General features: G+C 39.8%; 1 protein-coding gene across 4 annotated transcripts in view; it reads left to right on the top strand.

Moving 5' to 3' along the window:
- Positions 1–15,273, top strand: part of DLC1 (DLC1 Rho GTPase activating protein) — a 424,683-nt gene that overhangs the window by 247,167 nt on the left and 162,243 nt on the right. The window contains exon 1 of one of the 4 annotated variants that reach the window (XM_045879749.3): positions 1,147–1,744. The exons of the other annotated variants lie outside the window; for them this stretch is intronic. Within the exon in view, the coding sequence (XP_045735705.1) occupies positions 1,606–1,744 (139 nt within the window). The 5' untranslated portion in view covers positions 1,147–1,605. Of the gene's footprint in view, positions 1–1,146; positions 1,745–15,273 lie in introns of those variants that run through there. 4 annotated transcript variants of the gene reach the window in all.

The raw sequence follows: 15,273 nt of genomic DNA, 5'->3' as shown, positions 1-15,273 counted from the left end.
CTCAACAGTTAGTACTTGTTACCTCCTGATCTATGCCCAGCCCAATGATAAGGCAAAGAAGACAATATCGAGATGCACATTCTCTGTTGGAGAGACTCATGGGCTTTAACAATTTGGGAACAATATGATTGAAGACATGTGGGTTACTAATAAGCAGTGCTACGAGTGTTAGCTATAACTCATGAACACAATCTCGCTATTTTAATTATCATCTTTTGTATAATTAAGTTGTCAAAGTTCATGGGAAAGAGGTTGCATGCTGTAGAAATTTGGGGACTCAGGAGATTAGTGTAAGTTGAAAAGGATTTCGTGCATAAAAACAATTATGATAATAATTAGCATTCACATGGTACTTTGCAATTTACAAAGTACTTTTACAGCATTTTCTAATTTCGCAAAGGTTATGGACTGGCCCTTAGATACTATGGTGATGCCGATAGTCAGCCTCCATGCCAAACCTTGAAAGTTAAAAGATGGCATTTAATGGAGAGTGAGAGAGGAAAAAGCAGAAAATCAACCAAATTCATTGGCAAAGAAATAGATTTATTCGGCATTTTAGAAACTCAAAAACAGATCTTGTTAAAGAAACAGTTGACCCATATTTTGATTTCTTGGTGCTTGGCAGTTTTTTTACCCTTTGGGAGAGAGTTTTTGATGTGCAATTATAATGATGAAGTTTGCTTACTTGGAACTAAAAGATTTTCAAAACCAGGGGACATTTGAACCTTATTTGGAGGCAAAACCTAGAATTATTTGATTACACCACTTGAAGTAAGTAGAAGCATAGTTAGAAGGGGATATGAGGAGGTGATTAGTGTTTCCTTTAAAACTCAGGTATCCATTTCCTAGAGAGAATCCAGACTGACGTGTAGGATGCTCGCTACAGCCTTCCTTCCCTCACCCACAACTAAAGGTTGAACTTTCTCTGTCATAAACAGCCTAATCTAAAACCACGAGGTAATAAACTACATCAAAAACTAATGATGTAATGTATGGTGATGAACATAATAAAATAAAATTTTTTTAAAAAAATTAAAAATTAAAAAAATAAAACACAAATCAAATGCAAAGGTGCATGAGAATTTACCTTGAAGAGCTGAAGAGAACCCTACCTGCCACCCCTCATCTCCCTCCCTCACTTTTTTGCCTCCTGCTCTGCCTTTTCCTTCAAAAGTGCAAGGTTAACCTGGATTGCCAGGGAAGGAGACAAGTTATTAAATAGACGAACGGCCGAGCTTGTACCAAGAGTCAAGTTATTGGATTACACAGGAAGCTAGAATCATCTAGATAGCCACGAAGGCAGCCCGAGCGCTGCGCGAGCGTGTCGCTGGCTCATTTGTAAGCCCTTCCAGATGTGGCAGCCGCGCGCGCTTGGCGGCCGTCCAGGAGGCCGCCTGCAGTCGGCGCTTCCCGGGCCGCAGCGCGAGCCGCAATGCCGGGATCCTGAGGGCGCAGGGCTCGCTCGCGGCTCGCCCCCGGGCCCGGCGCGCACGCAGCCCGGCCGCCCGCCAGAGCCACAGCCCGCAGGCGGCGGAGGACGTCTGCAGCGGGAGGAGGCCAGCATGGTCTCGGCGCCCGGGCTGCGCTGAAGTCCCCTGCGCGTGGATGGGGGACCCCGAGGCCCACGTGATGGCTCGGCCCCTGCGAGCCCCTCTCCGGAGGTCCTTTAGCGATCACATCCGAGACTCCACGGCTAGAGCCCTGGATGTTATTTGGAAAAACACCAGAGACAGAAGGCTGGCAGGTGAGGGGCGCGAGGGGGAGGGAGGGATGAGAGGTATTAAAAGGAAAGCAATTCAGTGCACAGACGCAGATATTAACTCGGTTAATGAATGATCTCATCGGCTGGATAAAGTTCATCACCGTCATGGCAATGCTTTCCATCTACCTTCCTCTGGTATTTAACGTTTCTGGGCTGTTTTTTTTCTCTAATGCCTCTCTGGTTTCTGGTCTGATTATTTCTAGATAAGGTTTTATGAGAGGTGTGGTTTTTTTTAACCTTGAAAAGAAAAGCAAGGTCCTTTTGAGTGTCAGGAAATCAGCGGTGATGAGCCGTGGCAGGCAGAAGGAGCGAGGTCTGTTGTGCTGGCGGGGGTCCGTGGTGGGGCTGGTCTGGCCCCAGGTGGCCTGGTCTCTGCTGGAGAAGGGCTGTGTGTCCCAGGAGTGATCTGCGCTGCCCAGTGAAAGCCTGCTGGCATTTCCTCTGGCAGCCTGGAGCTGCTCTGAGTTCCAAGAGGGTGTCAGGTATGCTAGAAGCAGGCGTTTGAAATATAATAAAACATAAATACAGTGGTGCAATTCAGGCTTATTAGGGCTCATGTGACAGCAACCAAATGGCAGACGGTGTTTTAAGGGGTACACTAAAACAACTTCTGCCTGATCCTGGTATTAAGAATGTAAATTGATATAAAATAGCATCTCACGATAAAATAATCTCTCTGAGTTCAAGACAGGTATCCTAGTCCTGTTTCATGGCTCCTCCTTGTTTGCTCTGTAAGTCTCTGTATTTATGTCATCTACGTGAATGGGTCAGAGATGATATTTTCTTAACCTTTTTGGTTAATCTAGTTGCTTTTCATATTCTGTGGTGGAGTTCTGAATTGTTAAAAATATTACAAGTGGCCTCCAAGTGTCAACAGATTTCTGCACTGTGCGTTCTTGATAAAAGGTCCTTTGACTTTCACATAATAGTCCTGACATGACTTGAAGAGAGGGAAATTTAAGGGTTGTGATTGTGATAACAGATTATGAAGATAACATGCTAGTTATATCCCTTCGTAGGCTATAAGCTTGTCCTAAATGCTCATGAAAATCTTTCTCTTTGTTAAACTAAACAATATTGCCCAGTACAGGGCAGGGTAAACAATGTCAAGTCTAATCATAAAGTACGGGAGAGAGAGCAAAATATTTTAAATTTAGCCATTTTATTATGGCTTTAGAATAAATATGATGCCTTAAAGAAATCCAACTTTCCATAAGTTTTTTTTAAGCTGTAGTATCTAGTGATGACAGTTTGCAAATGGCCAGAGGAAGTTTAAGAAATAAGATATGGGACTGTAAAATCCACAACTCTAATTGGTTGGCCTTTAAAAAAAAAAAGTAGATCATTCATTTTTGTCTTATTTGACAAATCCATTGTCACAAGCAGAAAGGTTCCACAAATAATGTCTTATTAAAGACAACACAAAAGTATCTTGTGGTTTGGTGTTTTAACTTGAGAGTAAGACTAAATCAAACATTCCTGCTTCTCAGGATTCCCCTTATATTTTCATAAATGATGAGATTTTGACAGCTGTTGACCTCCTAGAATAAGGATATTATCCCTGGAAAGTTGCTGCCCCTGTCTTGTCATTTATATATGTGTGTATATGTATATGGGGTAAAAAATGTAGCATCGAATGAAAAACACTTAAAGAAAAATAGTTACTTTTTATATGTGAGGAAAGTTAAACATTTCCACAGCTTTAACAGCAAATAGGATTTTACCTACTCCATGTCCACTGAAGAAATTCTTTATATTGCCCAGTTTTTCTAAGATGAGTATGACCTATTAGGTAATTCACACAGTAGAGAATCCAGGTACTAAACTTGAAAGAAAGAATTTTGGCTACCACAACTGACTGGTGACTAGGGACTTGGACCCTTTTCATGCCTCCCCTGTGCTTGGCACACGGCTCAGAGCTCAATCAGTGTTTGTCAGATGGAGACCAGTTTGGTGCACATCCAGATCTCAAGAGCACTTACTTTTCTCCTTCTCCTCAAACTTCTCTGCACCCAACCTTCCTGCCGACCAAAGCTAAATGATAGTTATGAGTTATCCACAAAAAGTCACTTCTCTAAACACCAGATACAGTCTTTATTTTATATCATACCACTCTGCCCTCTGTTGCAGAGTAGTACCAAGTCCAAATCTCCTGCTTCACTTCATGTTGTGAAATTAATGAAGGGACAGGTAAACAAGTGTTTTGAAGCCTCTGAGGAAAATACTTCCTTTTAATACTACCCGAAGTGTTATTTTCATGATGATCATTACTTTGTTGACTTTGATCAAGTCTCTCAAACACTAATCTGAGATTTCAGTTTCTTCCAGAGGTTTAACATATTTGGCCATGAGACAAAGTTTTAAGTTTCCTTGTTTGGTTATTTTCTCTCTCAATCAATCAATCTCTCTCTCTCTCTCTCTGCCTGTATGTGTGTGTTTCCCTCTGTCTCTCTCACCCACACAAATACACACACTCTACATAACTTAACAGTTCCTAGTTCTTCTACCCCACATGATGCCATGTATGAAAACCATCATTAACATTTCTTTTTTTTTTAAGATTTTATTTATTTATTTATTTGATAGAGAGAATGAGAGAGAGAGAGAGCATGAGATGGGGGAGGGTCAGAGGGAGAAGCAGACCCCCCCACTGAGCAGGGAGCCCGATGCGGGACTCGATCCTGTGACTCCAGGATCATGACCTGAGCCGAAGGCAGTCGCTTAACCAACTGAGCCACCCAGGCGCCCCCATCATTAACATTTCTTTACCTTAAAATCCTTTATATATAAAACAGGGATTCTGCCTATTATTTTTAAGGATTCCTGTCCCTATGTAAATGAAATACAGAATTGCTGCTAGGAAAAGGCCTTCAACTTGTAAGGAGTGAGGGAACAGACTGTCTTAATTGTATCCTCCTTTCCATGGAAGTGCCTTTTTCTGCCCAACCACAACCCATAGAGTTTCTCTTACTCCTATTCTGTCTCTGACCGTTATTCCCAAACCCATAGGTATACAGTCTCTTTCCTAAAAGCAGAAGATGGAGGCGCCTGGGTGGCTCAGTTTGTTAAGCGTCTGACTCTTGGTTTTGGCTCAGGTCATGATCTCAGGGTCCTGGGATCGAGCTGTGTGTCGGGCTCTTTGCTCAGCAGGGAGAGATTCTCTCTCTCTCCCTCTGCTCCTCCCCCCATCAAAATAAAATAAAAATAAAATAAATCTTTTTAAAAATAAAAATAAATAAAAGCAGAGGATGACATCTAGTTTTCAGGGAGTTACAACGTTGAGGTTAACAGTGGGTGATGGATAAGGTAGACAGCCCTTCTCTGGGCAAATTGTGCACCCCTCATCAACCACAACTCCTCCACTGCCTCTTCCTTCCCTTTGGGTACACAGACTTCTTGACTCCAGAGTGCATCTCACTCCCCAAAACCTGTTACCCCTTAATTCTCTCAAATAGGGCTTCTTAGCCTTTTTTGTGCTAATGGATCTTTTTAGCATTTAGCATTTAGCAGGTGAAGCCTCCAGATCACTTCTCAGAAAAATATTTTTTGATGTATGAATAAAATGCATAGAATTATGAAGGAAATCAATTATAGTGCAATATAGTTACCAAGGTATTCCAAACACAAAATTGTAGTATAGTAATAAAAAAATGAGTGAATTGTATAATAGACTATGATGTTTAAAATATAGGGAAGTACCTATAAATTAAATATTTTGTAAAGATACCAGTGTGTAGATTGTTATTGCTAGCTAGAAAAAGAGCATTGAACTGTACAGTAGTCTTTGATTCATCTCCTTGTCACCAACCATTATAGATAGAACACTGGGGAGCAACGTCCACATCTAGGTCAGCAATGTGCAGACTTTCAACTTTACTGTTCGGTGGCTGAATGGGGCCAGCCACGATGTCACGTGAACATCTGTGGATGTAGATTGCACAAAAACCACAGTCAAGTGTGATCTGGAGCAGGTTTGTTAACTCCCCAAACTGTGGAGTAGGAATGTGTGTAAATGATATTTTGTGATATCTAAAATGACTCTAAATGCTATGGAAAAGTCTGGTTTCTGTTGGTGACAAAGACACAGGGACAGCTAATACCATTGTGTGTGAGGCAGGAGGAGGTAGCAGTTTGTCAACATTCATAATTGGAAGAAATGCTAAATTCCAGTTAGAGTTTTGTGAAAATAAAAAGTGAAATTTGTCCTCATCCAAGGTCATAGACACTGTGAATTCTACCAGTAGACCCTAGATTAAGAATCCCTGCTTTATCCAGACTTTGCCTTCCCAGTACTTCCAGTCAAACATTCTCATAGACTGAGATGCTGGGCTCTCATACATGAGAGAGCTGGAATTCATTGATGTATGTTCAACAAAGCTCCGCAGACAAGTGTGGACTGATGTACCAATTAGACTGCCTCTAAGGAAAAATAAAAGATCCTAACATTCAGACTAGAAAGAGATAGAGGCTAAAAGAAAGGCAGAACCCCGACTATACACATGTACAGTATCTTTCATCAGTTTACAAAGTAGAATGGATAAATGAACCAAAAAGAAATTAAATATTAGCCTTTATTTAATGGCATCTCATAAGGTAAGCACAGTTTATGTAGTGTAAAACCCACCGAATGTTTAAAAAGTATTCAATCTATTCTATTAGAGAAATATAACATATAAGGGGAAAAAAATATAAAAGCCTCAGCCTATTGTGGGACATGTGTCCCTACTTCCATAGCTAAACAATTTAAAGATGGAAGAAAACTGAATTGTCTAGGAAGAAGGCAGGAAAATTTAGACAAATCTCAATCCAAGTGTGATTCAATGGACATAGAATGAATTCAAGTATCTACATTAGGTTGGATCCCCTGGGGGTATTCTGTTGAGTGTTGGGTAGCTTCTGTCTTTTGTGAAATAGAGTTTTCCATTTATGCTGACCAGGTCTCCAATTCACTAGCAAAACGAATGTTTGACATGGTCTGTAGTATTTTGGCTCTCAATTCAGTGGGGCATCAGGAATTCTGGCCCACCTCCCACGATGAGAAACCACAAACACTGACTCCTGTGAACTGTCTTCTGCTCATTGGTTCACAGTGAAAAGCAAGTAAGGGCATATATAATGCCTTCTAACCAAGAATGATGTATGCCTCAAAATATGCAGGCTCCTCCAGTAAACAAAGACTTCCCTGGCTGTATGTAATACTATGTATAACATTTTAAGGGTCTAAGAGACAACCACTAAGGGTGCTTCATGAGACCCTATCACATTTATGGAGGGTAGATGTAGTATGTATCTATTAAATTAGATATTACTCTTTCAATAATAGAGGAGCATGTTGATGTCGAGGTCAGCTTTGATGAGAGGAAACATAATATATTGGCGAAGAGAGCTGCCTATGACATCAGACTTCTGGATTTGAATCCTGGCCCTTGCACTTGAGAGCTTTGGGAAGGTCAGTCTGTTTCTTACCAATATAAAGAGGATAATCATAGTACTTATGTCATAAAATTATTTCAAAGATTAAATGAGCTACTGTGTAGAGTACTTAGAAGAGTCAGCGGCATATAGTAAAGTACTTCATCAGTTTCGTTGTTTTAAACCCTCTTCTCTTTCCCCATGCCCGACATCCATAGAAGCTTCACCCTGCTAGCATGACACCACTATAATTTGTCTAAGCCTTTTGGACAAAAATAGCTCAACCAGTCCAAAAACAGAAAATAAAAGGTAAAATATCAATGCCAGATGGAATTTATTTCTGTACCTCTGGAAGAAAAAAAAAAAAAAGAAAAATCAGGTGACTTCTGTGCAGACCTTGTTGAATTCCAAAATGAAATGACTCATGAGAATAGCTGTTTTTGCACACTGGTGAAGAAATGAGTCCTTGCATTTGACTTTGTCAAGCTGCATATACAATATCTGAAAGTCTCCCCAAACGAGTTGGAACCTGCTTTGAAAATTGTTACATAGATGGAGCCAAACATGGAAAAGAGCACCAGCACCAGCAGGCTGGGGTTTCAAGCACGCGGCACAGCTCTGGTATGGGAAAAAGTATGCTAAATGTCAAGGCTGCCACTCGAAAGGGGTATTTGGCCACCTCCCTTTCTGGAGCAAAACTTCTGCAACTTCCCTCATTTAAAATAGTATTTGTAAGCTGTCTGCGTATTTTGCCAAAGGTCCTTATAATTACAATAACAAAATGTATCCAAAGTCAAAGGCGTGGTCGAAGGGATAGATTAATTAGTCACAGGTATGCCTAAGGATCTGAAGCTGTATCTTGAAGCCAAAACTTGATATAAAGGAACATTCTACTGCAAGTTCTCTATTCCAGAGGAATTCATTAAGGTACAGATTGAAGTTAAACTTGCTATTGTATATATTTTCCAATTGCTGATTATAGTCCCTTGCTTTTCATAATAATCTATCATTTTTTATTGAAGTTTAGCTGACACACACTGTTACATTAGTTGCAGGTGTACAATATAGTGATTCAGCAACTCTGTGTGATGCTGTGCTCAGCACAAGTGTAGCTACCGTCGGTCACCAAACAGTGCTTTACAGCATCCATAACTGGAAGCCTGTACCTCCCACTCCCCTTCACCCATTTTGCCCATTGCCCCGCCCCGCCCACCCCCCCCCACCCCCGCCGGCAGCCATCAGATTGCTCTCAGTATTTATAGGTCCGTTTCTGTCTTTTATTTGTTCATTCATGTTCTTTGTTTTTTAGATTCCACATGTAAAACAAATCATAGGGTATTTGTCTTTCTCTGACTTATTTCACTTAACATAATACTGTCTAGGTCCATCCATATTGTCTCAAATGGCAAGATCTTATCCTTTTTTATGGCCTAAGTAATATTTCATTATATATATATGTATATATATACACCACATTTTCCTCATCCATTTATGTATGGGTAGACACTTGGGTTGCTTCCATATCTCGGCTATTGTAAATAATGCTGCGGTAAACGTAGGGCTGCATATGTCTTTTCAAATTAGTGCTCATTTTCTTTGGATAAATACCCTGTTGTGGAATTACTGGATCATATGGTATTTCTATTTTTAATTTTTTTGAGGAACTTCCATATTGTTTTCTGTAGTGACTGCACCAATTTACATTCCCACCAACAATGCATGAAGGTTCCTTTTTCTCCACATTCTCACCAACCCTTATTATTTCTTGTCTTTTTGATTCTAGCCATTCTAACAGGTGTGAGGTGATATCTCGTTGTGGTTTTGATTTTCATTTCCCTGGTGATTAGTGATGTTGAGCATCTTTTCATGTACCTGTTGGCCATCTGTGTGTCTTCTGTAACCTGTCATTTTTGAAGAAAGAGGATATACCATCCAGAAGTTTCAGGGTGGGATTGTATGTGTATGATAATGATGATGAGTTTGCACTTTTCCTCCTGTGCTCTTTCCTTATTGCTTGAGAACAACTTCTGATACTTTTGAAGCATGTGCTTGGAATTGTTGATGAAGACTTAACTAAAGTTAACCAAAGACTAAAGTTATCTATCCCTTTAATAATTAAATTCATGACTGTAGTACTACTGTTATACTTCTTAGGCACAGCCGAAGATTGGGCGTGGAATATGAACTAAATATGGCACTTGGCAGTAGGCGGTCATTATCATTTGGATGCATTTTTTATGACAAATAATATAATGACAGCAATTGAGTTGTCATTTGAGTGCCAAAACCTAGGCTGAAGGCTCTAAAAGCATTTTCTCATTTAATCTTTAAAACAATCCTGAGAGGTATACACTACTATTTTTATTCCCATTTACATATTTTTTGGTAATACTTTAAAAATTACTGAGTATCCAGGGACAAAACTCAGAAACATCCAAATCTGTCAGTCATCATTAATTAATCTCACAAATATTTATTGAGAGCCAATTGTATGCAAAACACTGTGCTAGATAATGGTTGACAAACAAGGCAGACATGGTCCTTGCCTACCAGCCATGAATATAACACCTGAATTCTACCTTTGAATTCAAGAGAGGACCTACATGGTAAAGTGAACTCCATTGTAGTAAGGGAGAGGTATGTGGTGTCTCTTGGACACTGAGGGATGTCTAAAACTCATCCGTGATTTGTTCTTTAAGCCAGTGATTCTCAGGAAGATGGAAGAAGACACACTTGTTAGGGACAGTATCAGAAAGAGCGTATGTAGCTTTTAAAAATATACTCGATCAATATATTGTCTTCATAGTACAAAATGCTGAAAATAGAGAAGGAAAGCATGGGTGAGAGGGACGGGACATGCGTACAAAGCTTGAAAACTACAAGTTTAAACTGCTGTACTGGTCTCTGTGGGTCCAGCTCCCCTAATGAGCAGAGAATAAGTTGTACACATAAGAAATCAGACCATCAGCAGAGTGCCCATCGGGGGGAGAGCCTCTCTGCAAAGAAGGAACAGGCAAGTTAGTCCATCTTCCCTAAGGAACTGGCCATTCTCGTCTCCACAGGACAAAGACTCATGACTTCCAAAGTACCATGGAGCCATATCTTTAATCATTTTTTTAAAGATGAGATGTTGACCTTTTCCCAAAGTTTAAGTACCCTAAAGTCTAAAATATGTCACTCGCTAAGGGGCACCTGGGTGGCTCAGTTGTTAAGCGTCTGCCTTTGGCTCAGGTCATGATCCCAGGGTCTGGGGATCAAGCCCCGCATCGGGCTCCCTGCTCCGTGGGAAGCCTGCTTCTCTCTTTCCCACTCCCCCAATTGTGTTCCCTCTCTCTCTGTCTCTCTCTGTCAAATAAATAAATAAAATCTTTAAATAAATAAATAAAATATGTCACTCGCTAAAACAGGGTGCTCTGGACTCATTCAGGAATTAGAATGAACTAAAATTGGAAGTTGTACTTTAAATATCTCAATTTATGGAGATTACTCTCAGATTTCAAAATACATAGGCTATAGAACTGAAATAGTTTGTCCCAAGTCTTTTGTGATTCCACAGAATTTCTTACGGAACCAAACTGGAAGTCAGGACGTCTTTTCTTTCCATCATAAATTTAAGAGAGAGAGTCATATTGCATTTTTAAAGGAAAAGAAAAATAATGATGGGTGAGTTATATTAAAAATATGACAGGGCGCCTGGGTGGCTCAGTCAATTAAGCATCTGCCTTCAGCTGAGGTCATGATCCCAAGGTCCTGGGATCAAGCCTGGCATCAGGCTCCCTGCTCAGCAGGGAGTCTGCTTCTCCCTCTCCCACTCCCCCTGCTTTTGCTCTTTCTCTCTCTCTGTCAAATAAATAAAATCTTTAAAAAAAATATGACATAATTATTATATTATTAAATGTTTACCAGTAACCAAAATTATGTCACACTGAGTAGAAAAATAGTTGAGATGATAGAATTGAAGGATTAAGTATATAATCATAGTGAAGCATATACAAGATGATCTTTAAAAATTCTAGTCCATTTTGGATCGATGGCATCCTAGATTGCTTTCGGTAGTTTGAAAATTAATTATCATCTATTCAGTGGAGATATTAATGAAATCAATGATAGAATTACCAAAGAAGGTATGAATTTGCATTAATAAATTGCTTTTATTAGCTTTTACATCTTTAATTAAAGCATATTTTAAATATTGACAATATGTTCATGGATCATGGCCTTATTTTCTCTTAGGAGTGATTTCACTAGTAATTTCAAAGAATCTAGTTAATTTTGGCTTCTAGTGTGGCTGGGTAGAAAGGCTGAAGGATGAAAGAAAGCAGGAAAGTTTTTTAGAATGAATGTTTCACCTTCAAATAAGGGGCTTAGAAACAGAGAAAGTATGGGACATGGTTCAGACACTGAAGAGTCAAGAAGGCAGACAAAACATCCATCCACTGACACAAAAAGTGACAAAGAGGGGTTTTGTACTGAATGGGCATAATCTTTTATTAACTACAAATTAGCTAATATTGATTGTGCCCTCACTATATGAAAGACAGAATGCTAGGTGGTAGAAAAGACGCAAAGATAAAAACTGTCTGGACTTCAGTAGTCTAGAGTCTGTTTGGCAGGAAAAAGTGACCTACAGAGAAGGCAAGACCCTAAGGCCTGATTTGACAGGTATCATATGGTACTTGCTCAACCAGTCAATACTGCCCTTCCCTCCCTGTCTCCTGCTCTCCTCTCTGCAGCATGAATTGACCTCTGGTCCAAGTGCATTATAACAAAAGGATATCCACACTATTTTATCAGCACTCACTTTTCTGTATTTTGTCAGTCATGCTCATTCGTACTCCAATGAACATTATTTTTAAGTGAAAATTTCCTTGACGCAGCTAACTTTTAAAGTCCTAATTTTCACTTTTTCACTGTTGCTGGAAATGAAAGCATTTGAACCATTGCACAACATAGCCTCTGTGCCACTCTGAGGGTGTGACAGCAGTGATGTGTGTGCGCGTGCACGTGCCAGGAGGGTGGCGTGAAGGTAAATACAGGGATTGCAGATTGAAATTGTTTTGCATAGTAGCATTGGTACGTTCAGCCAGGTAAGTTATTTGGCTGTTCCTCAATGTTTAAAGAAATTCTTACACTAGTAACTGACTCACCTGGATGATCCCTCCACTGGATAAAAATTTAAAAAAATAAAACAAAAACATAAAGTACTCCACTATGATTTTACTCCAGTTTGCCTTAGGAAGCAGTAAGGTTTGCCCTCTTTGAGACAGTCATTGACCTACATCTTGTATTCCGTGTAACTCAAATGTGTTCCAGACCAGAAGTTCAATAAGGACTTGTGAGTGGAGAGTGAGAAGAAGACATTTTTATGATTGGCCAGGACTCTGACCCTGACTCCTGATTATTTGACAGTAAAATTATCTTAGTGTTGAATTTGGTGTCATGACAGAGAGGTGTCAGTTTTGATCCTCCATAGCAGGAATCTCCAATCAGTCAATTATTTCAGTCAAGAACTGAAATACTCTAAATAAAAACAAATTAATGACTTCTAGACAAAACCACCAAGACATAGTAAAAAAACATGGCATATTATTGCTTGGTAAAATCTTGCTTTGTGATCTCTGAACATCCTGACACCATATATCACTTTTCTCTCTCTTCTTTCTCTTTTTAGGGCATTTATTTGCATGAGCACATGTAGGCGATTTCACACACACACACACACACACACACACATGCCTCAGGAAGTCATCACTTCAAGGAACTCCTCCATAAAAAATTGAGGATTCCTGATTTACAGGATGCTGATGTAAAAGTCACAAGGTAGCATCTGGTTGTTGATAACTTAGGGTGGAGGTGGGAGTACAGCACATTTAATGATGTCTAGACTTTGTTTTATGTTGTAGATTTTTTGTGACATAGTTAGCTTTTTGCAGACAACTCAATCACTGACTCAGCATTCAGTGTGGTTCTGTTTATCATGATCCATCATCTCTAATCTGGTTTTGAATAGCAGGATGTTGTGGGTCCAGATTGAAGTGTGACCTCTGAATGTTTTCTACTCATGCTTGATTACTGTATCCTAGAGGTCTAGACAGTGTTATTGGTTTCTCACCAACATAAATATCTGGCAGAAAGAAAAAAAAAACTAAACTAGATGAGTAAGAACATTCCTAATCTACCTTACAATATGCTATATTTAAAATAAAACTTTTTAAAATGAAGCCCATCTCAGGTTGAGAAGGATGTCATCAAACATATTGTTTTTCAACTCTGATAAGACAGTCTTTGGACTATAATTTTTCACTGATGAAAACAAGTTTGAACATGTAATTTCAGACTGCAGTAGAAACATCTTTCCTTTGTGCTATTACAAGAAGCTAGAATTTCATTTAGTGAATTCCAACCAAATGAAATTAACACATGCATGTTGACTCATGTGTAGCTCATGGGTGGACAGATGAGATGACAAACCAGTGGGGACGGGAAAAGAGATGACAGGACCAAACCCACAGCAAGTGGGGATGGGTAGACTATCAGGTCTTCTCAAGTTTTATTTTACATGGGTTGAATATCATATTCTAAGAGTTATTAACTGTATTGAAACTATGCAGAGGGCTTTAAAAAAAAGATTTATTTATTTATTTTAGAGAGAGAGAGAGTGCAGGGGGAGGGGCAGAGGAAGACAGAGAGAGAATCTCAAGCAGATTCCCCACTGAGCACAGAGCCCCACATGGGGCTGGATCTCATGACCCATGAGATCGCTACCTGGGCCAAAACCAGCCGACTGAGCCACCCAGGCCCCTGCAGCGGGCTTTTTTAAGAGCCAGAATCCACCAGAATAAAGTACTTTGCCACTGAGTCCCGGGGGGAAACTGGGCCCATCCTTTATGCTGGGGCCTCAGACCACATCCAACTTAACACCAACAAAACATGCCTGCAGCGAGGAGCACCAGGTTGGGGAATGTAGAAGGATGACCAGACAGCCCAAAGTGTCTGCCTTACTCTTGTCTTTTGTATGCAGGTGGAACATACAGCAGTCCTGTGAGAGTAACACTGGAAATTTTATACTTAGGATATTATAAATTTGTGAGATGTACATTTGGTAACCAATTCTAATCCATATGCAACAGTTTGTGCATAAATTTAGCCTCTTCATTTCTGTTTTTTTGTTTTTGTTTTTGTTTTTGGTAGGGTGTAAAGGGAAGATAGAGAAATGTTTTTCTTTAGTCCTTCAGTCCTTTTGTACATTGATGACTTAGAACCCAAGAATGTGTTTCCAGCCAAAGCTCTTTGGCACAGCATAATCATTGCACAACTGAAGATAAACATAGAGGGTAAACTTCAGAAAAATTATTTCAAAATGGTGCCTGAAAATCTATTGTAAATGCCCTTTGCACCATTTAAGACAATAACAGCAGTCCATGACTGGTCCCTCTGCTCATACCCCAAGGATTAGCCAGCACATCAGAGCCAAATTTAAGAGTCTGGGAAAGGGGGAAACAAACATTTAATTTGAAAAAAATGAAAGGAAAAAAGAAAGTATAGTCTGGGAAGGGCATTACCAGGGAGGTGAGGGCAAACCGCCGCCTGCTTATACTGCCCTCTTGGAGACGAGGACAATTGAATCCAAGCCACACACCCACTTTCTCAGCCACCGCCACAGACATTCCAAGCTCCCATTCTTGTGAGGCCAGTTCACAGAAAATGTTTGTATTTCTGTGACCCTGAGCATGACTCCCAGTTTGCTGTTTAAAGTTTCCCTGAGTGAACCTTCGTGGCCTTGCGTGATTAATCCCTACCACCAACCCACACATACCCCCAACTCTCAAACTTCTTTGTGATTATCTACTCTTTTTCTTTACTCATTTTGTACTTAAGTGAGATACTGAGTTTAATAAGCTTACAATGAGTAATTTGTCCTTGTGTGTACATGCTTTTCCTTGTTCCAGATTTTTCTCCGTATTCTGACTTAAAATATTTTAACTGATTAATAAAAGACCATTACTTGAGCTATCCACTCATCTCTACATAAAAGTGCATGTTTTCAAATCACAATAACTTATATAATGTCTCTGTTTTTATACGGAGTCTAGGAAAAT

This window comes from Mirounga angustirostris, unplaced genomic scaffold (genome assembly GCF_029215605.1).
Source record: "Mirounga angustirostris isolate CCGP_5_RB_7025 unplaced genomic scaffold, mMirAng1.0.hap1 SCAF_2, whole genome shotgun sequence".
Classification (NCBI taxonomy): domain Eukaryota; kingdom Metazoa; phylum Chordata; class Mammalia; order Carnivora; family Phocidae; genus Mirounga; species Mirounga angustirostris.
Note: the sequence above shows the minus strand (reverse complement) of the source record. Positions and strands in the feature narration are given on the sequence as shown.